This window comes from Hemicordylus capensis, chromosome 4 (assembly GCF_027244095.1).
Source record: "Hemicordylus capensis ecotype Gifberg chromosome 4, rHemCap1.1.pri, whole genome shotgun sequence".
NCBI classification, from domain to species: domain Eukaryota; kingdom Metazoa; phylum Chordata; class Lepidosauria; order Squamata; family Cordylidae; genus Hemicordylus; species Hemicordylus capensis.
In genome coordinates, this window is record NC_069660.1 from 50576023 (window position 1) to 50601165 (window position 25143).

Consider the following 25143-nt stretch of genomic DNA (forward strand, 5'->3'; position numbering starts at 1 on the left):
TGAAGTACTGTGTAATTTATAAGACAAACAAATAGGGAGCAAAATATTTGCTATTACAAAAATCACCTAGTTAAATGTTTTGGAAGCCCCAAGTCCAGCCTGCAAAACTGCCTAGTTAAGGCTATACAGAAGAACCTTGATATTCACGGGGATTCCATTCCTGGCTGCAGCTGCGAATACGGAAACTGCAAATATTGATGCATTGGGGACAATGGGATTACAGGGGTTAAGTTCCTGGTCAGCTGAAAAACAGCCTAAAATTGCTGAAAATCAGCCAAATTTTGGGGGCGGGGGGCAGGAGGACGTTCCTCACCACACCTTGCTGCTCCCCTTGAGCCATGCAGTGCTCTGGAATGCCCTCAAATCAGCCAAAAATCAGCTGAAATCATTGGGGTTTTTTTTGTTTTAGACCGAGCCATTTTGAGGCTCTGAGAAACAAGATGGTGGCCAGAAATGACTTCTGCAGTCATTTCCAGCCACCCCTGACCTGCGGATAAGCAAGGTTGACATGTCGCTGCCTCTGCCCCCAGCCTATACTGAAGCTGAGTATCTTTATTTTCCAACAGTGGATACGCAAATCTGCAGATAATGAATCTGGGGATAACAAGGTTTCCCTGTACAATATACATACCTGTAAGCACTCGCATAGCTCCATGAACTGCATTCAGGTCCCCACTAACCAGCATTTCCATCAATAGATTGAAGAGCTCAGGCCAAGCTTCAGGCCAGTCCCAATGAGCTATTGCTGAAACTGCATAGGCAACACTTGAGCGCACTTTGCTAATAGACTCTCTCAATCCATTGGGAAGCAGTTCCCGAATGGCAGCTTTTGCCTGTGTGAAATGGGATATAAGGGGGTGGGGGGGGGTGGAGAGATATTCAGCGAGAGATATTCACCATTTGCACATGACAGTAGTGTTTGCAGATCTGTAACCTCACATATCAAATATCTAGCAAAAAGATAAGGCCTACAGAAAAGCCTGTTCTGTGCATATCTTATATGGAAAGCAAGACTATCAAACGAATGTAATTAAGTATATAAAAGGAGAGTTACCCTTTCTGTAGTCTCAGGAGGTCTGAACTTGTCTGACTGGGAACACCAGTGAGTTTCCACATATTGTTTCAAAATCACAGATGCCAACTGTGAAGAGAGATAAGGAAGATGAAACAGAACTAGGCACTCAGATTTTAGATCCATTGCAACTGTTCTTTTATCTTGCAGATGCCCCTATAGAGTGGGCAAACACTAAAGAAGCATGCTAGATCAGAATGGGAAGTATTATTTTGGCACCAAAAACCACAAATTGTAGCCATTGCTTTATTTATCTCTGCAAAGAATGAGGGCTAGGATTCTGTTGTATTTATTTCCTCATTAAACCAAAGTCAATTTACAGAGCAAGGGCAATAAATGAAAACACTTTTTGAATTTCCCTTGTCTCTTCAGCTGTATTATACTGCCTTGCATGATGTCATGTTGAAAAACTATTGTTCTTCATCGAATCACCTTAATCTCAGATAAGAGCCCATGACCACAGGACAAGGACTGCTCATAGGAACATTCTAAAGCAGTACCACATCTCTGGGCTACAATAATTCAACTCCCTAAAGGGCATGATCCAGCTCAAGGTAAGCACTTGTTCATTGATTCAATGGGAGAGATTTAAGTATGTGCTTAAGTCGCTCCCATTGAAGTTAATGGGACTTAAACTAACATGAATAAGAATATTAATTCCAAGAAAGCATCACAAATTATTCCAGCAATTGTGAATCATTTCAGCAATAACTTAATTTATAGGATTGCATGCTACTCAACATTGGGTTTCTGCTCTTGATTTGAAGATATATCACCAGTAAAGCCTCTTATGCACCGTTCTCTCTAAGGTGCACTGCTGCGCATGCACACACACCCCACACCACCCACGCAGCAAGTCCTAATTGCCACTCACTTCTTCTGCGGCTGCTGCTCCCTTCTCCATCGCTTCTTCCCACCCCCCCACTCCGCCTCTCCCCACCTGCCGCTCAATCCACATGGCAGCTGAAGCGAACAGGACTCGGAGGAAGATTCCCTCCTTCACAAGAGCCCGAGCAGCGGATGGGGGAGGCGGAGGCTCTTGTGAAAGAGGGAATCATTTCCTTCCAAATCCAGTTTGCTGCTGCCAATCCCAAGTGGCAGCGACAGTAAACTGGATTCAGATCGAGATCGATGGCAGCAAACGAAACTCAGAGCCCAAGCAGCGGGCAGAGAGAGGCAAGATGGGAGGTGGCAGCAGTTTCCCCCCCCCCCAGCAGGGAGGGAGGACGACGGGAGGCGGTGGCTCCCCCCACAGCCCAAGGAGTACGGCAGAATGTCGAGGTGGGGGCCTGTGGAAATTTGCGTGCCACATTAATTATTTCCGTGTAGTGCAGGGGTGGGGGCACACTGATAACTGCTCAAAACAAAACCCTTTCCTCTAATAGATGACACAGATTTGAGGAAACACTACTCTTATGTGCCAGGTTTGTTCCCACATGCTTTAAGGAATTAAGGCATTCCAGAAAATGAATGTTGTTCTGTAGTAATAAAATGAATGAGTTAGGACCATTATGAACTCTACAGTTGGCATGGAAATCTACATTTTGTGTGGTACATGGGTTGTTATTATTCTCCTCTTTAAAAATTGGAGAAAGTGCAACAGAGCTGAAGTGCAGGGGAGTACACAGCTTCTGGACTAAATTAGTTGTCCATCATATATAGGAAATGCAAGGCTATTCTAAACAAAATCAGTACTTCAGATATGACTCACCTGACGAATGGCTAGTGCTCCTTGGGGATCTACAGTCAATTCTGCCAAATGAACACCAAATTCTGAAAGAAAGAAAAATAGTATAAGCAATCAATAATATAACTTTTTTTAACACTTTTTAAAATTAGTTTTCTACATATCAGTGTGACTTCCCATTCATCTTTCAACACAGTTATACTACAACATCCATATTTGCTCTCATGTAAATATTTTCTTCATATTTATATATCTGGTTATTATGTCCTAATCCTTGTTTTCATCACCATAGTAATCTATTAGTTTCATTACTATAACAAATGCCCCAACTGTTATTTTTACATTTCAACCCCCATTAATAAATCCAAATTCACACTGTTTTTCATATACTGCAAAAAGGATTTCCAATCTTCTACGAAGTTTTCTATGTGACTATCTCTTACTAATACAGTAAGTTTTGCCATTTCTGCATATTCATATGCCTTCATCAGCCATTCTAGCAATCAATAATATAACTTGAAGAGACACCAGTTTTAGAAGTTATCATGCTGATGAAGCCTATGAAGAAACACCATGTAATGATCCCTCATTATTATGTAATGATCCCATACATTTCCCACATATCTTGCCCTAATAGAGGGACTTCTATTAATCAACTAGATAGAATCTAACAAGCTAGAAAACCTAGGTGGACTGGAGTCCTCCACAGAAACCCTGTGGATGACAATACAAGGCCTGAAAGGAAACGTGCTACTGGGAACGTGCTATTGCCCTCCGGATCAAAATGCTGACAGCGACTGGGAGTTGCAGCAGGAAATCAAGGAAGTGTCAACGAGAGGCAGGGCTGTAATAATGGGTGACTTCAATTACCCACACATAAACTGGGTAAATTCACAGTCAGGTAATGACAGAGAGGTCAAATTTCTAGTTATGCTGAATGACTTGTGCCCGAGAACAGTTGGTCTTGGAACCAACCAGACAGAGAGAAGGCAACCTTGGACTTAATCCTGAGTGGCACCCAGGACCTGGTGTGGGATGTCAGTGTCATCAACTCTTTAGGGAACAGTGACCATAGTGTGATCAAATTCAGCATACATGCGGGGAATCACCAAGGAAGTCTAACACAGACACTTTGAATTTCAGAAGAGGAAACCTCTCCAAAATGAGGAGTATGGTGGAAAGAAAGCTGAAAGGGAAAATCAGGAGAGCCACTTTGCTCCAGAATGCATGGAGTTTACTCAAAGCTACAATACTAGAAGCCCAATTAGATTGTATACCCAAAGGGCAGAAAGGTACCACTAAGTCCAGGAGGATGCCTGCATGGCTAACAGGTACCATCAAGGAAGCCATAAAAGAGGAGAAGATTTCCTTCCAAAACTGGAAGGTCCGTCCAAATGAAGAGAACAGAAAGGAACACAAACTCTGGCAAAAGAAATTAAAGGTGACAATAAGGGAGGCAAAAAGAGAGTTTGAGAAACACTTAGCTAAAAGTATCAAGGGGGAATAACAAAAACTTCTTTAACTACATCAGAAGCACGAAACCTGCCAGGGAGGCAGTTGGACCATTAGACAATGAAGGATTGAAAGGGATTATTAAGGAGGATATGGAGGTTGCAGAGAAGCTAAATGAGTTCTTTGTGTCCATCTTCACGGCAGAGGATACTGAGCATATACCTGTTCCTGAAACAAGCTTTTCAGGGATGGAGGCTAAAGAACTGAGTCAGACAGAAGTGACAAGATATGATGTTCTAAACTGTCTGGAAAAATGAAAAACTAGCAGATTGCCAGGGCCTGATGGCATCCATCCAAGAGTCCTCAAAGAACTCAAATGTGAAATTGCCAACCTCCTTGCTAAAATATATAACTAATCCCTGAAATCAGGCTCTGTACCGGAGGACTGGAAAGTAGCAAATGTAACACCAATTTTAAAAAAGTGATCCAAGGGCAATCCGGGAAATTACAGGCCTTAACAGGCTTACAGGCTTAACATCCATTCCAGGCAAATTGATGGAAAACATCCTCAAGGATAAAATTGTAAAGCACCTAGAACAACAGGTCCTGCTGGGAGAGAACCAGCATGGTTTCTGCAAAGGTAAATCTTGCCTCACCAACCTTTTGGAGTTCTTTGAGAGTGTCAACAAGTGTGTGGATCAAGGTGATCCAGTTGAAATAGTATACCTGGCCTTCCAAGCTTTTGACAAAGTTCCTCATCTAAGACTCCTGAGGAAACTTAGCAGTAATGGGATAAGGGGACAAGTATATGTGTTGATTGCTAACTGGTTGAAAGACAGGAAACAGAGGGTAGGTATAAATGGAGAGTTTTCACAATGGAGGGAAGTCAGATGTGGGGTTCTCCAAGGAACCGTACTGGGACCGGTGCTTTTTAATTTATTCATAAATGATCTAGAAGCAGGGGTAAGCAGCGAGGTGGCCAAATTTGCAGATGATACCAAACTCTTTTGGATAGTGAAATCCAAAACGGATTGTGAAGAACTCCAAAAGGATCTCTCCAAACTGGGTAAGTGGGCAACAAAATGGCAAATGTGTTTCAGTGTTGGCCAGTGCAAAGTGATGCACATTGGGACGAAAACCCCCAACTTCAAGTATACGTTGATGGGATCTTAGCTGTCGGTGACTGACCAGGAGAGGGATCTTGGGGTCATGGTGGACAGCTCATTGAAAGTGTCGACTCAATGTGCGGCAGCTGTGAAAAAGGCCAATTCCATGCTAGGAATAATAAGGAAGGGGACTGAAAATAAAACGGCTAATATTATAACGCCTTTATACAAAACTATGGTACAGCCACACCTGGAGTACTACGTACAATTCTGGTCACCACATCTAAAAAAGGACATTGTAGAACTGGAAAAGGTGTAGAACAGGGCAACCAAGACGATCAGGGGCCTAGGGCACCTTTCTTATGACGTAAGGCTACAACACCTGGGGCTATATAGTTTAGAAAAAAGACAACTGTGGGGAGACATGATAGAGGTCTATAAAATCATGCAAGGTGTGGAGAAAGTGGAGAAGAGAAATTCTTCTCCCTCTCACATAAAACTAGAACCAGGAGTCATCCCATGAAATTGATTGTCGGGAAATCTAGGACCAATAAACAGAAGTACTTTTTCACACAATGCATAATCAACTTGTGGAATTCTCTGCCACAAGAGGTGGTTACAGTCAACAACCTGGATGGCTTTAAGAGGGGTTTGGATAACTTCATGGAGGAGAGGTCTATCATCGGCTACTAGTTGGAGGGCTATAGGCCACCTCCAGCCTCAAAGGCAGGATGCCTCTGAATACCAGTTACAAGGGAATAACAGCAGGAGAGAGGGCATGCCCTCAACTCCTGCCTGTGGCTTCCAGCAGCATCTGGTGGGCCACTGTGTGAAACAGGATACTGGACTAGATGGGCCTTGGGCCTGATCCAGCAGGGCTGTTCTTATGTTCCTAACTGTTTAACTAAAAAATCATGTTAAATAAAAAAAATAAAATCAGAGAACATTCTCAGAAAATGGTAGAAAGTTTTCTATGTAGGAATCTGAGCCACCAATGATGCAACTGGATTTCTACAAGTTAATGCACAGAGGTCATGTCTCAGATTACTATCCAAAGTATATTCATATTCTAGTGTCCTTGTTCCTTTAAAATAACTGTCTTGTAGATTTTTCCATCTCCCCCAATTGGTGCACAGAGGCAGGTACTCCCAGCTCCATATAATACTTACCATTTCCAGGTCGGGGGCTTTTCAGCAGAACAAGAAGTTGCAAGATGCCGGGAGGGTGTGAAGAGGATACTGGGAAGGTAAGTGGGTACATCTGGGAACTATGGTCCCTCCTAGTGCTTTCTCCTCTGGGAAAACACTGGGAGGAACTACAGTATCCAGATGTCATTGCAAGCCTTCCTGTGGTCCCTTTCACTTTGATTCTATTCAGAAGTGCACTCCTCCTGGCACCAGAAATAGCAAGTACTACATGCAGCTGGTGGCACTGGCAGAATGGTACATTTTTATCAGAATCTCTTCTGACGCACAATCCATATTTTTAGTTTTAGCTGAACAGCTGGTGATGTGAGAGTGTAACTTGGGGAGAGGAGCAATGTTTCATCTAAGGCATGAGCGTGTGATGTCCGCTCAATCAATTTTAGATAGCGCTCAGGTTGAATCAGAGAGGTCCCACTCTGAATGCACATGCGCACACACTTCCTTGATACTGCTGCCCAGAGCAAAACTCGTTCCACACACAGATGAAAAAAATCAGAGAGAACACTGGAGAGGAGGTTCCAAGTCTACAAGAATGTATGCCAAATCTCAACTAAAATGCCAGAAACTTGCTTTCCATTTGCACCTATAATAAAACTTAACTTCCAGTTAGTAGAGTCGGTCAAAAATGTGCACTGTTGCCAGCTAAACCTATATTTATATTCCTCTTATGAATCTCTTTTCTTCACTTAGTTAGAAATAAAGTATAGCATATAAAGTTGATGAGGAACAGAAGAAGGCTTTAATGAAAAACTCGAAAGGAATCTTTCACATTCGTCATGTACTCCTGAATTTTGACAAGATGCCGTTCTTATAGTATGTGCAAGACCATTCCAAGCAAAGGAAGTAGCAGCATTAAAACCAAACATCTCAAGCTAGTTTTGGAACCAAAGCCAAGGCTAGAAATAAAAAAATACTGCACAACAAATATTTATATACCACTTTTTATCAAAAATGTCCAAAGCAGTTTACATAGATAAATAAGAAACAAACAAATAAGATGGATCCCTGTCCCCAAAGGGCTCACAATCTAAAAAGAAACATAAGATAGACACCACTAGCAACAGTCACTGGTGGGGTACTGTGCTGGGGGTGGATAGGGCCAGTTGCTCTCCCCCTGCTAAATAAAGAGAATCACCACATTTAAAAGATGCCTCTTTGTCTAGTTAGTGAGTTAGCAACAACTTGCCTTTATGCAAGTGCAGGCTCCTCAGCTAGTAAACATCACATGCTCAAGACCAAATCTGAATAATCTGGGCATGACACACACATCTGTGGAGCAAGAGCACATGCTCACATGGATATGGCCCTTGCCTCCTTCCCCACTTCCGTCAGTCCGCCACATGGAAAGCCAAGGCAGCAAACAGAAAAGAGTTGCTGCAGCACAGCAAAGATTGTGTGACTGCACTGATAATCACCCAAACAGATGCTTACAGATAATTAAACACAATACAAGACAAATCTAAGAGAGGGCCACCTTTGTCATGAACCCTGCCACCTATTAATCGGGATTGATCTCAACTGAGGAGATCTGGTTATGATTGCTGCCAGCTCATTTGGTGGCAACTCAGGACCAGGCCTACTCCGTGGATCCCCCAGGGCTTTGGAATGCACGCCCTGTCAAAATAAGAGCTTCTCCATCTCTAGCTGTTTTTAAAAAGACCCACCAGACACACCTGTTTTTTCTTAAGCTTTTAGTTAAAATTAATTTTAAAAACTGTTTAATTGTTCCTACTCTGTAAAATTGTTTTAACATTTGTTGTACTTTTAAATCATTTACACCACCTAGGAATATACATATCAGGTGGTATATCAGGTGTTGCTTTGTAACACCCAGAGCCTTGGGATAGGGCAGTTTTAAAAAATGTAATAAATAAATAAATAATAAATAATAATGAAAAAAGTATTTTAATTTATCTAATTTTATCTAATTATTTAATATATATAATTTATCTAATTATTTAATTTTAATATGCCTCTCTGCATATTTAATATGCCTCTGCTGATTGGGCCGAGAGGCGTATTTTAAAGTGGTGGCTCTCATATTTAGGAGGGGGAGAAGAGCAACTGTTCCAATTCAACACAGCACAGCATCCCTCCCAACAAATGTTTGCATCTCCCTTATGTTCCTTTTTAAACGATGAGCCCTCTGGGGACAGGGAATCATCTTCTCATTCCTTTTACTATTCAAACTGCTTTAAGAACTTATATGTTTAAAAAGCAGTATATAAATATTCTAAATGACGATGTTAATAAATCCAAATCAATAAACCAGAAAGCAAAAAAGAAAAAATATAACAATACCTATGCTATACAATAAATGTTCACATTTTATGTATTCAAGTGTATACATAAAAGATTTTAGGTGCATGGAACAGCCCTATATACCATGGTATCCTTCTGGACCAATTTGCCAAGTTAACTTTATAACAGCAGGGTTGGCATCATTAGACATTTTTCTAAAGCAGGAGTGGGTACTAGGGGTGTGCATGGACTGTTTGGCGTGATTCAGTCAGAATTTGAACCGAATTTGAACTGAATTCAGACCGAAATGTGGGTAAGAGAACCAGTTTGGTCAAATGGATCGACTGGAGCGGTCAGCTCAATTAACCAGTTTGAAGCAGTTTGCAATAGAACCTCTCAAACCAGCCTGGTTCGCAATCAAACCAGTTCTGCACATCCTTAGTGAGTACAACCACTTGCCACTTTCTGGTGGATCACCTAGTACCTGCTTGTTATTGAGATTCTTACACAGAATACTGAACCAGGTGGGCCTTGATCTAATTCAGCAAGCTTTTGTAAAATGTATAAAGTGTACATATTCCAGATCCCTTAAAGCTTAGACTGTCTTAAATATGTCAGTCAAACTAAGCATTCTTCTTTATAAACTTATGTGATAACAATGGACCACCTCAGGTCTAGTTAATCATGCAAGACTGAAGTCAGCATAACTCTTTTCTGTATTGAGGACATCTGGGGAAATTCCAATAATCCAGGGGCGTAGCAAGGTTGGAGTGGGCCCAGAGACAAGATTTTAAAATGGGCCCCCCCCACTCAAAGTCCAGGGCCTCCGCACACCCCAGGCCCCCAAGGATTTAAGTCTGATATTCCAAAATAAGTATGCTGCCTGGAAATACATTTCACTGAATACACACACGCACACGTCACAATATATAGTGATATACATTGAGTACTATACATTTGTTTTACTTTTAATGCCTAGAACACACTAGAAAGATGAATGATTAAAATGGCCCCCTCGCTGCAGATTAGCAAAGGAGACTTTCAACCATGCAGGGTGAGCCTATGTTTGTTTTCTCAGAATTCTGAACAAATTCAGTCAAGTTTGATTCCAGGAGGTTTTTCACAGGAGGCTTTTAAAGCCCTTTTACACACCTCTCCTCTGGAATGGAGGTGCTGCATTCACATGTTGGTCAGATTTACCCTGAAGTCCCTGCAAGTTATTGGGGAGCAGTTCACACACAAGAAAAATAAAATAAAATAAAAGCACAAGACATGCTTCACAGTTCTCACTCAGACCTTCTGGGTTGCAAAACAACTTGAACATAAGTGCATTTATAAATGAATGAATAACATAAATATAATACTGTTTCTTCCAGAAGTTTTTGTAATTTTCTGGCATGAAACAAGCCACTTACAGGACTTTTTAGATAGTTTTTTTTAAGCCAGCAAATTTTCCAAGCTGTTTAAAAATAAATATTCAGAGACTTCTCAGTCCCCCCCATTTCAAAGCCCTATGGCAAGCAGATCCCTATATATCTGGGGGTGGGGAAGGTAACCACAAAAAGGAGTTCACACTCTACCTGGCAGCAGGGGGGTCTTCTGCTGCAGAGAACAGTGGAGGCCTCTCTGGCTGCCTCCTCCTTCCTGGCTGGCTTGGGCCCTACTGGAGTTCAGGCTTCACAGAGGCCTACACCAGACCTCCGTGGAAGCCCCGCCCACCCGCCGATCAGCTGAGAGGCGGGAGAAAAGGAGCTCTTTGCAGCTTGCCTGCTGCTTCGATTGCGGGCCAGCAGAACAAGCAGGAGAGACGGCGAAGAGGGCAAGTGGTTGAGGGGCCTTGGGGCTGGGCAGGGGGCAATGGGGAGTCACGTGAGGTGCCCCTGGGGTGCCCCTCCAGGCAGTGGGGCCCCCAGACAACCGTCTCCCCTTGCCCGATCGTTGTTACGCGCCTGCAATAATCCTTTGTTGATCTGGAAAGCTTTTACAGTGGCTAAGAATGTGAGCTATGAGCTCACTGTTCAAATCTCACTTTAACCACAAATTCATATGTTTGCCTTAAAGGTAAAGTGTGCCGTCAAGTCGATTTTGACACCTGGCACCCACAATGCCCTGTGGTTTTCTTTTGGTAGAATACAGGAGGGGTTTACCATTACGCAAGCCATATTATCTCAGACTCAGTCTTCCACTTACAACATGATAAGAATTCTGGTCTACTTTACAAGACCGTTGTGGGATTATTGAGAGTATGTATATTGGACTTCATGATACAAAGTAAAAGATCAATACATATCATCAATTCTCATACAGTTAAACAAGAGAAACTGAATGTATACAGGGAGTTTTGGAGTTGGTTTCTTGCCTCTCCAGATGTAACACCATTGTAAAAGAAGAGGCAATCAGCTGTCATACTGTTTTATTTAACTGCGTTAGAGATGCTAGAACCAATGTCAGAGATCCTTCAGCAATAGCTCAGTTCTCTAGCAACTCCCCTCCCCCCCGCCCCCCGAAAAACCATCCCTTTAAGCTTCCAGGCCTTTTATTGCTTTCTGCTACCAGAGGAGTAAAGCAAAGGAATGTAAACCGTCACTGAAGAAGTCCATGTGGGATGTTGCCACAGCAACACTGTCGCCCCTTGTAATAACACTCTTTCTTATAGTCTGTATTACTTCACTCAATACACATGCATGAAGCTTTACACATTTTTTTAGATTTCTAATCTCTCTCATCTTGAGGACTTCATAAACAACTTAATAAAGCCATCAAAAACACTTAATATAATAGTGTAAATTATAATGAATTACAGTTATAAACATAAAGCACAGTCATTAAGAACTATTCAAAAGACAGCAGCTTTTCAGCATTAGTTTAACACAGAGATTGGAACTAATAACCTCAGGTTGCTTTTGGCTCAAAATCATGGTTTCACGAATTCAGACGTAATGGAGTTCCAACCTCTGCCCCATTTAATTCCAGTTTTGTGTTACATCTGAATTAGGCCATAGAGACTTCCTTGAAACTTGCATAATGAAATGATTTCTAAGGTATGAAGGGAACAGACTGTTTGGAACTTTTACTAGCAAAAACCAGCATCATGACCAAAGGTAAATGGGAGGCAGGGCAGACCCTAAAGTACTCATATTATGTGCTTCTGATAACTACTATATGAAGAGTGAAGCTATCACATGCTGTTCCAACTAAAGCTTCCAAAGAGTCTTCATGGGCAACCCCATAAAGAATGCCTCCTGACAACCTAATCTCAAGGTTTTGAAATTGATACAAGGGAGTGAACAATGTCAACTATGTAAATCTCCCCAAAAGTCAACTTTTCTTACTAAATGAAGATCTTGGTTATTATCTGGGCTTTCAGGAACAGTGAAAGACCCAGAAATGCCCAAGGTTTCAAGCCTCTGGGCCCTTAGAATAGGAAATAATAACTTCTTGAGTAACTGCCCAGGCAAATTTGCCTGTATTTCCAGTTTCAGCATAACACGGTTTTGTAGGCTCAGCCAAGGAATACGAGATATTTAGATATGCAAATCATATAAACAGATTCCCTATTTGGAAGCAGCAGGCTATGATTGAGGGAAGTCAAGGTTACAAAGGAGTGCCTCATGGTAGCCCCTGGTCCATGTCATGCCATTACACCATCACATCATGCAGCACAGTCAGAGCTTGCTACTAAGTGTGACATGTTCCCAAATTCCAAGCAGCCACTCCTAGAATGAGCAAGCCAGCCTCATTTGTACAGCAATAGGAGCACAGACTCCAGTTCTTCTAAGCACCAATCAACTTAACTTGACTATAACAAATTCCATACAAGTTTCCCGGCAGCTAGGCTTCAAGCCCTGAAAACTTGGGGATTTGTCAGAAAAAATGTACGGATTTGTTGGGTCCATAGTTGGCATATGTGTATTGCATGTGTGAGACTAGTTCAGTGTAGCATTCCTTACAGGTATCAGCACTAAGTGATACCTGAGCACTTACAATCTAAGATATAATTAAGCAAAGAAATGATGGGTGATTTCAACTACCCACACATAGAGTGGGTAAATTCACATTCAAGTCAGGATAAAGAGGTCAAATTTCTAGATACGCTAAATGACTGTGCCTTAGAACAGTTGGTCATGGAACCGACCAGAGAGAAGGCGACCTTGGATCTAATTCTGAGTGACATCCAGGACCTGGTGCGTGATGTCAGTGTCATCGACCCTTTAGGGAACAGTGACCACAGTGCCATCAAATTCAGGACACATGCAGGGAAGAATCACCAAGGACGTCTAACACGGACATTTTGCATTTCAGAAGAGGAAACTTCTCCAAAATGAGGAGTATGGTGAAAAGAAAGCTGAAAGGGAAAATCAGGAGAGTCACTTCGCTCCAGAGTGCATGGAGTTTACTCAAAACCACAATACTAGAAGCCCAGTTAGATTATATACTCAAAAGGAGGAAAGGTACCACTAAGTCCAGGAGGATGTCAGCATGGCTGACGGGTACTGTCAAGGAAGCCATAAAAGGGAAGAAGACTTCCTTCCGAAATTGGAAGGGCTGTCCAAACAAAGAGAACAGAAAGGAACACAAACTCTGGCAAAAGAAATTAAAGGTGACAATAAGGGAGGCAAAAAGAGAGTTTGAGGAACATTTAGTCAAAAGTATCAAGGGGAATAACAAAAACTTCTTTAAGTACATCAGAAGCAGGAAACCTGCCAGGGAGGCGGTTGGGCCATTAGACAATGAGGGAGTGAAAGGGATTATTAAGGGGGATATGGAGGTTGCAGAGAAACTGAATGAGTTCTTTGCGTCTGTCTTCACAGCAGAGGATACTGAGCATATACCTGTTCCTGAACCAGGCTTTTTAGGGATGGAGGCTAGAGAGCTGAGTCTGATAGAAGTGACAAGGGATGATGTTCTAAACTGTCTGGAAAAACTGAAAGCTAACAAATCACCAGGGCCGGATGGCATCCATCCAAGAGTCCTCAAAGAACTCAAATGTGAAATTGCCGACCTCCTTGCTAAAATATTTAACTTATCCCTGAAATCGGGCTCTGTACCAGAGGACTGGAGAGTAGCAAATGTAACACCAATTTTCAAAAAGGGATCCAGGGGCGATCCGGGAAATTACAGGCCGGTTAGCCTAACATCCGTTCCAGGCAAATTGATGGAAAGCATCCTCAAGGATAAAATTGTAAAGCACCTAGAACAACAGGCCCTGCTGGGAGTGAGCCAGCATGGCTTCCGCAAAGGTAAATCTTGCCTCACCAACCTTTTGGACTTCTTTGAGAGTGTCAACAAGTATGTGGATAAAGGTGATCCAGTTGACATAGTCTACCTGGACTTCCAAAAAGCTTTTGACAAAGTTCCTCATCTAAGACTCCTGAGGAAACTTAGCTGTCATGGGATAAAGGGACAAGTACATGTGTGGATTGCTAACTGGTTGAAAGACAGAAAACAGAGGGTAGGTATAAATGGAGAGTTTTCACAATGGAGGGAAGTAAGAAGTGGGGTCCCCCAGGGATCTGTACTGGGACCGGTGCTTTTTAATTTATTCATAAATGATCTAGAAGCAGGGGTAAGCAGCGAGGTGGCCAAATTTGCAGATGATACCAAACTCTTCCGGGTAGTGAAATCCAAAACGGATTGTGAGCAGCTCCAAAAGGATCTCTCCAAACTGGGGGAGTGGGTGACAAAATGGCAAATGCGGTTCAATGTTAGCAAGTGTAAAGTGATGCACATTGGGATGAAAAACCCCAACTTCAAGTATATGCTGATGGGATCTGAGCTGTCGATGACGGACCAGGAGAGGGATCTTGGGCTTGTGGTTTACAGTTCGTTGAAAGTGTCGATTCAATGTGTGGCAGCTGTGAAAAAGGCAAATTCCATGCTAGGGATCATTAGGAAGGGGATTGAAAATAAAACGGCTAACATTATAATGCCCTTATACAAAACTATAGTGCGACCACACTTGGAGTACTGCGTACAATTCTGGTCACCACATCTTTAAAAGGACATTGTTGAACTGGAGAAGGTACAGAAGAGGGTAACCAAGATGATCAGGGGCCTAGAGCACCTTTCTTATGAGGCAAGACTACAACACCTGGGGCTTTTTAGTTTAGAAAAAAGACGACTGCGGGGAGACATGATAGAGGTCTATAAAATCATGCATGGCGTGGAGAAAGTGGAGAGAGAGAGATTCTTTTCCCTCTCACACAACACTAGAACCAGGGGTCACTCCATGAAATTGATTGCCAGGAGGTCTAGGACCAACAAACGGAAGTACATTTTCACACAACGTGTGATCCACTTGTGGAACTCTCTGCCACAGGATGTGGTGACGGCCAACAACCTGGATGGCTTTAAGAGGGGTTTGGATGACTTCATGGAGGAGAGGTCTATCAATGGCTACTAGTCAGAGGGCTGTGGGCCACCTCCAGCCTCAAGGGCAGGATGCCTCTGAGTACCAGTTGCAGGGGAGTAATGGCAGGAGAGAGGGCACGCCCTCAACTCCTGCCTGTGGCTTCCAGCGGCATCTGGTGGGCCATTGTGTGAAACAGGATGCTGGACTAGATGGGCCTTGAGCTTGATCCAGCAGGGCTGTTCTTATGTTCTAAATGTGCTAGTGTTCAGGGTAGGTACAGACGAAGAAATGCAGGTTACAAAGAAAACAGTGGGGACAGAGGGAGTGAGACACAGTTCCCACTTTGAACATCCAGTTTAAATCCTTAATATCTTGTCTTGTAGTAGCAGGCATGACTTGTCCCCTTAAGCTAAGCAGGATCCACCCTGGTTGCATACAAAAGGGAGACCAGAAGTATGAGCACTAAGATATTCCCCTTAGGGGATGGAGCTGCTCTGGGAAGGGCATCTAGGCTCCAAGTTCCTTCCCTGGCATCTCCAAGATAGGGCTGAGAGAGATTCCTGCCTGCAACCTTGGAGAAGCCGCTGCCAGTCTGTGTAGACAATACTGAGCTAGATAGACCAATGGTCTGACTTGGTATATGGCAGCTTCCTATGATCCTATGATCTATGGACATTTTGAAAGTGACCAGCTCTGCACCACTAGATAAGATCGGGTTGCTTTCCCATCAATCCCTCAATAAAATCATATCTTTGTAGCCAGCAGGCATCTTTCAGTGAAGTTGTGCCAGAGGTAAAAAGGCTATCAATTGAGGGGAACCACCTGGAGAGCAGTGTCAAATGATAAACCAGTGCTTGAAAGAATATCCTCTTGAAGTGACATAGATTAATTGCTTTAAAAAGACAAAAGCAGAAAATATAAACAACTGATTTATAGAAATATTGGGCCTTCTCCCTCAAACAGTAAGCCCAGCATTACTGAAATGCTATGCTGAACACAACCAGCTTCTAGAAGCAGACATGACCATTTCTTTTTGCCATAGCCTCATCTACTTGCACAACATGATCATGGTGTGGTGTGAACAGGAGAACTGCTAAGCCCTCATGATGCAATCTCAGGAACCTTCTGCTCCCACTTCATTAGTATCTTATGTTATTTGGGGATGCAGAGAGGAAGAACTAACTTTATCCAAAAAATGAGTGAACATATTAAACAAAAACAGTTTGTAGAGATGGTCAATAACAGAACCATCCTCAAGTACAATATTGATAATGAGACAAAAATATGGGCTTAAACATGCACATATGCAATTTACATGCTGTGACAGAACTTTTGTATTCACATGCCATGAAGTGTTAGTGAAGCTCATTACACATCTAAAAAAGGCTAAACTAATTTTAACAAGACAGAATCATGACTTCAAATTTTATCCCATCACTCAACATTAAACAAAAGCATTTACTCTTACATATTGCATAGTATGTAAATGTTTTTGTTTAATGTTGAGTGATGGGATAAATTCTGAAGTCCTGATTCTATCTTTTTCATCATCATCAGTTTTATTACGGCCATTGACCAGCAAAAATGGTAGTAACAAATATACACAATACGTCAATAAAACAATGTTTTATGTTTTTAAAACTAGTTTAGCTTTTTTAAGACAGTGTGCTGGCTACAGCACACATATGTAGAAACACACGAAGCAACCTTATACTGAGTAAGACTATTATTCCAGGTGGATATGTTCATATATTAACTACCCTGACTGGCAGCAGATTTTCAGGGCTTCAAAGAGACTTTCCCACCTCTACCTGAAATAGCCAGAAAATGAAGATGCAACCTTCTGCAGGCAAAAGTATATTCTCTACCACTGAGCCAGTCACTTCCCTTATAGAACTGCTGTGACAATCCCACACCCCCAAGTTTACAGTGTATAACTTTTTCAGAAGATCTGTGCAGTCTAGACAAGCAGGGTGCACTTCAGCTCCTGCTCATCTCCCCAGTGCACATGGCAGACCATGACCAATGTGGGCCTATTATGGGATGAACAAAGCAATGTTCTAAGGTGGGAGGGCAGTTTCCATTGCTCTCCCTCCCTGGGACATTTCCTCCAGTAGTACAGGAAGCCAACATCGACAAGAGTTAAGGCAAGAGGACATACTTCCATCTGGAAACTGTTCAGCATAACTTAATACTGAAATGCCTTTATCTCATTCCATAATATGTTTGTAAGCTTATCAGAGACCATACTTAATAACTGCTTGCCCTTAAAAAAAAAAAGAAGATTTATTTTGGTGATAAAACCCTACCTGCATGCAGCCCACCATGTACACACTTTTAAAAGTTTCTATAGGGATAGTACTTATTTCCCCGCCGCCACTACCCAGTTCAACTGTGCCTTTAATTTCTCAAACGTTGAACTTAAAACCTCTTCAATGCGCTTACTACGGAAATAGCAGATCACCGAGGACGAATCCTGATCACCATAATTCACTCTGGCTCAAAGCACCAGGACCTGTCTAGCCAATTTGCCAAGCCCTACAGAATGGGCGGAAAGCAAGAAAAGCAGCCACGAAGAGGAACTGAGAGACAGCTGGTTTTGCACCTCTTGTATTACCTGGAAGAGATCCCAGGGAGCTGACTGGATCCTGAAATGCATGTGAAACCGACAGAGATGGGATGCGAGCTCCCCCAACTCCCTTCCGCTGCCTGCAAAAATCCCCTGATCAAGAGGGTCGGAGCTTTCCCACCGCCCATGCTTCCTCTCCATCCCTCTCGCAGAGGCTGGGCTGGGGAGATGGGAGGCAGGCAGGTCCTTCGTGACTTCCTCTCTCTGCCCACTACACCGCCCCATTCCTGGACTGGCCAGAGGGACCTGAAGCTCCAAAGGCCAAAGCCCAGCGAAGAGAGGAGAGGAGACCACCCTCTTCTTCCTCTTCCCGCCCTCAGAGCCCGGACTCACCCTCGGTCACCTCCAGCACCTTCACCTGCTCTTCGGCGGCAGCGCGCACCCCCTGCACCGGGCACAGGATCCCGTTCAGAGTCTCCACCAGCGCCTCCTTGAGCCCCTGAGCCACGGGCCCTGGGCCCCCGCCTGTCACCGCTCCCGACATCCCGCTGCGCCCTCCCGGCAGCGCTGCCCGGATCCGGAGGAAGAGACGAAGAAGCTCCGGGGAAGAGCGAGGGAAAGGCGGCACCAGGCAGGCTAAGGGCCGCGGCTCCTGCCGCCACCGCGCGCCAAACGCGCACCCAACGACGTGCCCGAGCTCAGAGAGGGGTGCCTCCAAGACTCAAGGCAGAAGCGATTCTCGAGCAGCGCCCCCTATGGCCTGTATAAGAACTCGCGCGTGGGCAAGATGGGAAAACGAGCCAGGCGTCTACGCCCACAGGAGAAAGTCCTCAGGGCGGGGGAAAAGAGCCACCTTCCTTCCGATTTGGTCATCCACCAGGTCTGCTCCACGTGCGGCTTCCTAGTGCGCCGGGTCTGGTATTGCAGTCCGCCAAGCATCTTGCGAAACAAGCCGGTCGTTTCTCAACCAGCAGCACCCGGTTTCTGTAGGTTTCCACAGGACAAGAGTCAATGCCACTGCCACTGACTTACCTGATGAGGACAATTACTCAATATAATTTCAATGGGACTACTTTGAGTAATTTTCCTCATAATGTCACCCACTGTTTAACGGGAGCTAATAAATACATGTGCCTAGGATGACTGCCCCAGATGGTAAGCCACAATGCCTGCGACATAGGGCCTAGGCAGCAGCCACCTGCAATGCAGGCCTGCGTTTGTGGGAAGCATTGGTGACAGGAACACCACTGTCTCTTTTAAGGGCTGGTTCTTAGGGACAATTTTTCGGGAGTGACATGGGAGTTGACTGCAGACAGAGCCTTTTCTCTCCGGGTGCTCGTAGTAAAGTTGCAGTGTGAGCTCATACATTACAGTCACGTTTGCTCATACAGTAAAGTCCCATTCAGGGGCGAAGCTATAATGGAGCGAAAGGGTTCAAAGAACCAGCTCCATCCCTCCCTGTTTTCTTCACTATCTCCCTCACTCTGGGGAGCCACCACAGAGAGGGATGAACATGGGCCCCCTCTCACCTAGCTACGCCCCTGGTCCCATTCAATGTAGGGGGGCTGGTAACTCTAAATAAAAATTCTGGTACTTGGGCAGAGCCTGGGAATGGACCTCAACAGTTTTTGACTGGCCTAAGAGCAAAGCCCAGTGTTTTTTTAAGGGGACGGCTTGGGAGTAAATTCAGCAGATCCAAGGATGCCAAGCACAAAGCAGTGGGAACATGGATAGAAAACAGTTTTGCTTTTTTCTGGTTGGTTGGTCTGTTTAACATTTTTATACCGCCCAAAACGCAAGTCTCTGGGTGGTTTATAACAAAACAATAAAAACAAAGAAAAAGGTTAAATTAAAACATTACAACAATTTAAAATTTGAAACATTAAAACTATTAAAAATCATCAAATTATTAAAAGAGTATCTAATTAAACACCTGGGTGAATAAATATGCTTTGACTGCCTTTTTAAAAGTTGTAAGAAATGGGGAGGTTCTTATTTCAGCAGGGAGCATGTTCCAAAGCCTCGGGGCAGCAATGGAGAAGTTCTCTTCCCCAAGTAGCCACCAGACAAGCTGGTGGCAACTGCAAACTAGCCTCTCCTGAGGATCGCAATGAGCGGTGTGATTAATAGGAAAGAAGATGGTCTCTTAAATACCCAGAGCCCAAGCTGTTTAGGGCTTTATAGGTTATAACCAAGACCTTGTATTTTGCCCGGAAACTTATCGGCAACCAGTGTAGATCTTTTGAGACAGGAGTGATATGCAAGTGCAGAGGGAGCCAAGCAGTGGCCCATGTTCTGCTGCCACCGCAGGGGTCCCCAGCCCCACCCCCTGCATCTGATGTATGACACAGGGCACATTTAGCCATGCCCCCAGACGCAAGGGGTGCGGCTTTGCTCCTAAACGGGGCTGCGCGGCCCCATTCAGGAGCAAAATCAGCCGATGCTGCATTTGCAGCACAGCTAGAGCAATTCTCCATGCCTTTTAAAAGTTCGGGTAGGGAGACTCACTCCGGCTGCGCTGCGAAGGCAGCACTGGCCGATTTCGCTTGCAAACAGGGCCGTGCACCCCCATTTGGGAGCGAAATCACACAGGGAGCATGCCTGGGGCCACAAAGAACGGCTCCTAATTGGCAGTGGCCTGGGTTCTTTGAACCCGTTCACCCAATGGTGGCTCTTCCCCTGGTGATATAGTCTCTCCGAGATAACCAAGAGACCAACATGGCTGCTACTTCCTGGACCAAATGCAGTTTCCGGACTATGTACAGAGGCAGCCCCACATAGAACACATTACAATAGTCAAGTCTGGAGGTGACCAGCAGATGTACTGCTGATCTGAGGTGATTTATTTCAAGAAATAGACACAGCAGGTTTATCAGCCAAAGCTGATAAAAGGCACCTTGGGCCACTGCCTCAACCTGGGACACCAGGAAGAGGTTTGTGTCCAGAATCACCCCCAGACTGCATACCTTTCCCTTCTGGGGAAGTGTGACCCCATCCAGAACTGGCAGATCAAAACCATCTCCTGAGTTCCAGCCCCGTACAATAAGTACCTCTGTCTTATCTGGATTCAGTCCCAGTTTGTTATCTCTCATCCAGCCCATCACTGCCTCCAGGAAGGCATTTAGGAAGGTTATGCCTTCTCTTGATGATGTTGACATGGAGAAAAAGATTTGGGTGTCATCAAGCATACTGATAACACCCTGCACCAAATCTCCTGATGATCTCTCTGAGTGGCTTCATGTAGATGTTAAACAGACAATAACATCAATATGGAGACAATACAGAGCCCTGAGGGACACCATAGTGTAGTCCAGATTTTGAAGTCCCTCAGGGACACCATCTGAAATCTGCCTGAGAGGTAGGAGTGGAGCCACTGCAAAGCAGTGCTTCCCACCCCCAACCCCCTCAGACGCTCCAGACTGATACTATGGTCGATAGTATCGAAAACCTCCAAGAGGTCCAAAAGGACCAACAGATTCACACTTGCTCTGTCAATTTCCAATTGGAGATCATCCATCGTTCCGACCAAGGCAGTCTCTCCACCCCATAGCCCACCAGAACGCTGGTCTGATATGGGTCTAGATAAAAAGTTCATCCAAGACTGCCTGGAGTTGGGAGGCCACCACCCCCTCAATTACCTTGCCCAACCATGGAAGGTTGGAGACAGGCCTATAGTTGCTTAACTCTGAGGGATCCAATGCAGGCCTCTTCAAAAGAGGTCTAATAATTGCCTCCTTAAGGCAAGGAGGCATCCTGCCCTCCCCTAGAGAAGCATTTATGATCTCTACTAGACCTTCTACAACAATTTCCCTGCCAGATAGTATAAGCCATGTCAGGCAAGGGTCAAGAGAACAGGTGGTAGGCTGCACCACTCCAGCAGCTTGTCCACATCATCATGAGTCACAAATTGGAATTGTGACCACATTATGTGACCAGCCTGACCACATAAAAGGAGTCGCTGGACACCTCCGATTCAGATATTGCAGAAATTGTGGGGTCTAAATCAAAGTCGACGCTAATACGAGAGATTATATTCACAAAAAACTCATTAAACATGTCACAGTGGTTAATAGATGGCTCCAAGTTCTGATTCAAGGGAGGAGGGACACTTACTAGCCCTTTCACAATCCTGGATAACTCTGCTGGACATGAACTTGCAGACAAAATATGTGCTGAAAATAATCTCTTCTTTGCCGCTCGTATTGCCAGAGCATAGATCTTCAAATATGGTCTATGTTGTAATCTGTTGGATTCAAGTTGAGTCTTGCTCCACTTGCGCTCCATTCGTCTACCTCGCCGCTTCTGCCCCTGTAGTTCTTCCGTAAACCAAGAGGCCAATTTTGAAGCAGGTCAGAGAGGACACTTAGGAGTGATCATGTCTACTGCCCTGGTGAGTTTGCTGTTCCAATTCTCCACCAGGGCATCAACAGGATCACCTGCAAAGCCAACACTAAATCCCTCCAAGGCTTCTTGGAACCCTACTGGATCCAATAACCTTCTTGGGTGGACCATTCTAATTGGCCCCTGTGAAGGTGGGGTGTGACTGTGAGTCCGACCTTAAGCAGATGGTGGTCCATCCATGACAATGGGAAAATCATAGGAGTCCCCCACTCATGGAACACCACCCTGATTAGAGTGAAAGACCAGATCAATATATGTGTTTCGGTCCCGAGACCCCTTGGGTTAGGCCCATAGTCGTCATGGCCACCATGAACTCCTGAGCCATCCCGGACAAATTGGTCCCAAAGTGGACATTGAAGTCCCCCAGCACCACAAGCCTGGGGGACTCTGATGCCAAACCTGAGACCAAGTCCATCAGCTCAGTTAGGGACTTCATTGGGCAGCAGGGCAATCGGTACACCAACAGAAGTCCCGTATATCCCTGGTCACCAAACTTAGGTACACACATTCAATATGGTCAAACACTTCAACAGGGAGAGGTTATTTTTATAGACCACAGCCACTCCACATCCCCACCCACGTCCCCACACCTGCTCTTCAACAGAGTACCCTGGAGGGAGAAACTGGCCCTCACTTGAAAAATAATGAAGATCATTGTTATACTGAGTCAGAATGAGATCGTTGGGTCATCTAAGCCAGTCATATCTGCACTGTTTGGTGATGGCTCTCTAGAGTTTCAGATGGGTATTTTTCTAGCCTAACATGGAGAGCCAGGAATTGAGCTTGGGCCCAGGCCCGTCCTTAGGACGGGGCAACTAGTAGGGGTGTGCATGGAACCGGCTGGCCCAGTTCAGTTCAAGTGTGATCTGCACTTGAACTTGACCAGTTCAGTCCGGCCCCCCTTTGGAACCCCGCCCCCGGTTTGGTTCAGTCGGGGGGGAGGGGTTCACGAATACTTAATAAATAAATAAATAAATAAATAAATAAATAAACAATTCTTTACCTCTAGCCCCTTTGGGGGACTTCCTAAAGGCTGCAGGGGTGTGTGTGTGTGTGTGTGTGTGTGTGTGTGTCCACAAAGTGTCTCCCTCCCCCCCACTGGCCTCGGTAATCACCGCCATGGACCGTTCGGCCACACTTTCAGGCCCGTTTGGGCCTCTGTATACCGGTGTGGTGGCCATTTTGCTGGTCGCTGCACATGTGCAAATGGGCTCTACGAGGCCCTGGGCCATGCCTGGCCTTGTAGAGGCCATTTGCGCATGCGCAGCATTGGCCTTCCTCGCCAATCCCAGCTTGGTCAACCTGTAGAGCTCCAGTCTTCAGGAGTCACGCACAGGCTAGCCTAGTATCCAAAGGCTCCCTGTGCAAGAGGAGACAGACCCTTCTACAGCTCCCTTTCCCCAGACCAAGCCAACTCTCGGCGGGTGGATGGGGCTTCCAAGGGCTTCTCTGCTGGAGCAGGCCTCCCTGAAGTCCTCCTAGTTTCCTGAAGTTCTCCAGTCAGAAGGCAGAGTGGCCAGCACTGGCTGCCCACCAGAGCGCTGTGTGCACACCATCTGCTCTCCCTGCCCTACAAACCTGAGCTGTGCTGAGAGCTTGTGCCTTTCTCCTCCTCCTCAAAGCCAGAAATGAAAGGTATGAGATTTCCCTTTTTTCATAATTCCCCACTCCCTTGTATATTTATGGAATGGCTTCCTATAGGGCTTTGATACTGGACACAGATATAGGGCAGGGTGGGAGGGAATATTGAAATTGAAATGGATTGAATAATTTTTTATTTTCTAAAAATACCAAAAAACGTCCTACAAGTGGCTTGTTTCATGGCAGAAAATTACAAAAACTTCTGGAACTAACCACCACCAACCCGACCATCATTCCACCCCCATGTGGAGGAATCTGTCTTTGCCTTCCTAAAAAAGGGTAAAAGCACTGCACTTTTTGCGCCACCCTTTAGATCACCTGGAATGCCTTGCATTAGAGCTTTCGTATTGGACACAGATATAGGACAGGATGGGAGGGCTCTGAATATTGAAATAGAAATAGATTGGACAAGTTGTTTGTTCTTAATATTTTTTTGAATTTTTTCTAAAAATATTTTAGAAGTCTATAAGTGGCTTAATAATAAATTGTAATAAATAAATAAGTGGATTAATAATAAATTGTGGTTGGGGATGATATAACCAAGGTTGCCTACCACTGCTGTATCCTATTGTTGGCACTGCAGCTGACTGCATCAGGTCATGAGCAGGGTCTGAAAAGACACAATATTTCTATAGGCTGCTTGCTGCCTCCTGACCTATCCATTATAAGGTAAAGTAGCTTCTTAGAATGTTGAATGAAACAGAAGCCAAAATGTAATGTGCCAGTTTGGATCTGATGAGTAAACTGTGGTGCAATATGTAGCACGTGGGTGGTGATTCCAGAATGGCAGACTGTAAACATGTCAGACCAACACAGAGACATTATTTCTGACCCATTACCAACCTTTATACTTACCCAGTTTTATTGCCACTATTTTAAGGCAAAGTTACCTAACCAGCTTTGCTGTGCAACAGCTTTCAGGGGGGAAATGCTTGAAGGAACACGGTGTTGTATAGCTCAGCATGATGACAAAATAGTTCAATTGAAATGTTTCCATGTTAAGATAGCATAGTTTTTATGTTAGCACAGTTGTGCTCTGGGTCTGCTTAGAAAATTATTTTCAAATTGGAATTATAATATCAGGAGAGCATTCTCCTCCTGCTAAACCCTCTTTTCTGCAAGGAACAGGGTAACTCCTGTGTATAACTCAGTTTTAACCCCTGCTGAGCAAATAGGCACTTCTTAAACTGGTGATTCTCCTATATTTACTAAATATAGGATACTTAAGAGAGTGCCTTCTTTTTCGTGAGCCTTGTCACGTGTTAAGATTCTCTGGAAAGTTCCGGTTATGGTTTCCACTGACTCATTTAGTGGCAACTTAGGAATGGGCTTTCACTGTGGCTGCCCCAGGGCTTTGGAATATACTCCCTGTTGAAATAATTTCCTTCTCTGTTTGCTTTTAGGAAGACCATCAAGA

The 25143-nt window shown here is 44.4% G+C and overlaps 1 protein-coding gene across 2 annotated transcripts in view; it reads right to left on the reverse strand.

Annotated features, from left to right (window-relative positions):
* The window catches only part of IPO9 (importin 9), a 66862-nt gene extending 48454 nt beyond the window's left edge, over positions 1-18408 (reverse strand). The window contains exons 1-4 of one of the 2 annotated variants that reach the window (XM_053246495.1): positions 18078-18408; positions 2784-2845; positions 1055-1141; positions 632-833 (exon numbers count right to left, since the gene is read on the reverse strand). In XM_053246495.1, the coding sequence (XP_053102470.1) occupies positions 632-833; positions 1055-1141; positions 2784-2845; positions 18078-18228 (502 nt within the window). In that variant the 5' untranslated portion in view covers positions 18229-18408. Of the gene's footprint in view, positions 1-631; positions 834-1054; positions 1142-2783; positions 2846-10343; positions 10406-18077 lie in introns of those variants that run through there. The other variant, XM_053246496.1, reaches the window with a different exon arrangement.
* Between the last annotated feature and the right edge of the window lie 6735 nt (positions 18409-25143).